At 37.5% G+C, this 3,028-nt stretch overlaps 1 protein-coding gene across 1 annotated transcript; it reads left to right on the top strand.

Annotated features, from left to right (window-relative positions):
• Positions 1–287: 287 nt before the first annotated feature.
• On the top strand, positions 288–2,706 carry LOC143562638 (8-hydroxygeraniol dehydrogenase-like). The gene is made up of 5 exons (XM_077050386.1): positions 288–478; positions 579–692; positions 1,403–1,916; positions 2,180–2,333; positions 2,425–2,706. Exons 1-5 carry the CDS (start codon positions 381–383, stop codon positions 2,625–2,627), a joined length of 1,083 nt encoding a protein of 360 aa, XP_076906501.1. The 5' UTR covers positions 288–380; the 3' UTR covers positions 2,628–2,706.
• The last annotated feature ends 322 nt before the right edge of the window (positions 2,707–3,028 follow it).

Here is a 3,028-nt window from a genome sequence, read left to right on the forward strand (position 1 = left end):
CATGGACTGGTAATCTTGAAGAAGATCCGTTAGTGTTCTGCTCCTATCAAACTGTCATATCACCCCTCCATCTCGAACCTCTCTTCAACATCCCCTTTTTTGTCCTTTTTCTTCGCCTCCGCCCCTTGTACCAGTCGTTAAAATAATTTAAAACCACAGCGACCCTATCAACTAAAAAAACACTTTATTTTTACTAAAGAAACTCACCAACAAAAGTAGCCAAGGTCACATCGCATTCATTCAACATTTCCCATACCCACGTCACTACCTATGTCATTTTCGTACTTTCTGCCCTCTATTTATTTAGTTACCATCCACACCATAATGTCCAACAACTACTATTATCTCCGTCAGTACCCGAACCTTCATTTAATTCATCCATGGCCAAATCTCCAGAAACTGAGCATCCAATCAAGGCCTATGGTTATGCAGCTCGTGACACTTCAGGAGTTCTTTCTCCACTTACTTTCTCCCGAAGGTAATAATAATAATAATAATAATAATTACATACATTGTGCATGGACTTTACTAATTTTGATATTAATGGAAATATATATGTTGTTGATCATTATTAACAGGGTTACTGGTGATAAAGACGTGAGGTTTAAAGTTTTGTATTGCGGGATCTGCCATACCGATCTTCACTTTGCCAAGAACGACTGGGGCTTCACGACTTATCCCATTGTTCCAGGGTAAGTTTATATCTCCGTACCATTAAAAATGTTATGGTTTGAAAAACACAAATATCAAGGTAGATTGAATGATTACTTTTTACTTACCAAATGACAATAATGCCTTTGGAAATTGGGTTCATCAATATTGTTTATTAGTGTTAGTCGTGTGTGTTTAAGGGTAAACTTAGAAATTGATTAATAAATTTTGAAAGTGTACATTTATAATATGAAAAATAAAACTAGGAAATATCAACACTTTTAATGGGACGAAGAGAATATTAGTTTGGAGTAGTGTATTGTGCAAGAGTAGGAGTACGATATATTTGCCGTTAAGAAAAAAAATAAAGGTTTTCAAGTAATTTAATAAATAATCAATTGTCATGATTGCAACAATTTTCATTTTGATTCTTTCGATTTTCACTGATTTTGATGGGATTTGAAATTTTGACTGAATTGTACTATTGCACTAATTGGTGCAATCAATCCCATAACTTGATTTGTGTTGACTCAATTGTTTAATGACCTATTTTGTGTTGTAAGCTATTCTCTTAGCTTAGTTACATTACAAATTGATGATAACCGTCCAGGTTAATTAACAGAAACGAGTTATGTGTAATAGGTTTTCTTTTAATTATATTTGTTGTGTTGTATTGAGAGTTATCCAGTATCAGTTTATGTGGGTGTGCTCGTTTTTTGTTTATCAATTCGTTCTTGATTGATTAATGTAGGCATGAGATCGTGGGTGTGGTGACAGAAGTCGGCAGCAAAGTAGAGAAATTCAAAGTCGGTGACAATGTCGGGGTTGGATGCTTTGTGGGATCATGCAGATCATGTCAAAGCTGTACTAATGATCTTGAAAACTATTGTCCGAAACAGATTCTAACTTACGATTTCCCCTATCATGATGGCACACGTACATATGGTGGATACTCGGACCACATGGTGGCCGATGAGCATTTTGTGTTGAGTTGGCCGAAGAATCTGCCCCTTGATTCGGGTGCACCATTGTTATGTGCGGGTATCACGACTTACAGCCCGCTCAGACACTTTGGGTTAGACAAGCCGGGTACGAAGGTGGGTGTGGTTGGGCTTGGTGGGCTCGGTCATGTTGCAGTCAAGTTTGCCAAGGCTTTTGGGGCCGAGGTTACCGTGTTTAGCACCGCGCAGGCTAAGAAGCAAGAAGCAATTGAAGGACTTAAAGCTGACCATTTCATAGTTAGCAAAGACCCTGAACAGATGCAGGTGGGATATTCACTTCTTGAAATGTAGTTAGTTACTATTATTTAAAAAAACTCACTGCTTGCTTGTAAACGAGCTGAACCGAGCCTGCTCTATTTGTAAACGAGCTAGCAAGCCGATTCTGTTTGTAAGCGAGCTGAGCCCGGGTCAAGGTAAGCTTGACTTGTTGGCTTACTCGTCTAGATAGAAATCCAAATTTTAATATATTATAAATTTTAAAATTTGTAGTTTAGACATTGATTTTTTTGGTCTATTGTTGTAATCAGGCTGCTGCAAGTACATTGGATGGAATAATCGACACGGTCTCGGTAACTCACCCAATTGCGCCATTAGTGAGTGCGCTTAAACCAGATGGGAAGCTTATTCTTGTGGGTGTACCCGAGAAACCACTTGAGATAGCTGCGTTTTCTTTAATCATGGGTTCGTGTTCTTTCAATTCATAGTTGATAGTTGATACTATATTTTCTTCATAAAGCTGCATTTTGTTTAACTTGATGGGATTTACGTACAGGGAGGAAGATCGTTGCTGGTAGTTCGACTGGAGGGCTAAAAGAGACTCAAGAAATGCTTGATTTTGCAGCTAAACACGGTGTGACTGCCGATATTGAGTTAATTCCAATAGATTATGTGAATAATGCAATGGACCGGATGGTGAAGTCCGATGTTAGATACCGATTTGTCATTGACGTGGCGAAGTCGCTTAAAGCTCCATAGTTCGATTTTGTGGTAATCGGTTTAAGAAAATAAGCCAGTTAAACAATAGTTTGTCGATCAACTTTCTGTTTTTTGAATAATATGTATCATGGCTATGGGAGTCATTATTGTCTCAGTGAGTTATACACATAATTGAGGCTGTTATATCACTTTCAACACTTTTCGTTCAAGCATCCTTTCAACCCGTTACATCAACCGTATCCCACCCTTCTAAATATAACTTAATGTCTTAATGACAAATTTTTTTATATGTTTAGAACTACCACAACAATGTAATTACTTCATTAACTAATCACGTTAAAAAGTTAATCTAATTGATCATACACATGGCTGTGATTCCCCATCACCAACTTGATCTTGTACCTTTTCTAAGATTTCATTACACATTTCTGATCACACAC

Source organism: Bidens hawaiensis, unplaced genomic scaffold, assembly GCF_021521415.1.
Source record: "Bidens hawaiensis isolate Kalapana, Puna unplaced genomic scaffold, B.hawaiensis_p1.1 tig00021044_1, whole genome shotgun sequence".
Classification (NCBI taxonomy): domain Eukaryota; kingdom Viridiplantae; phylum Streptophyta; class Magnoliopsida; order Asterales; family Asteraceae; genus Bidens; species Bidens hawaiensis.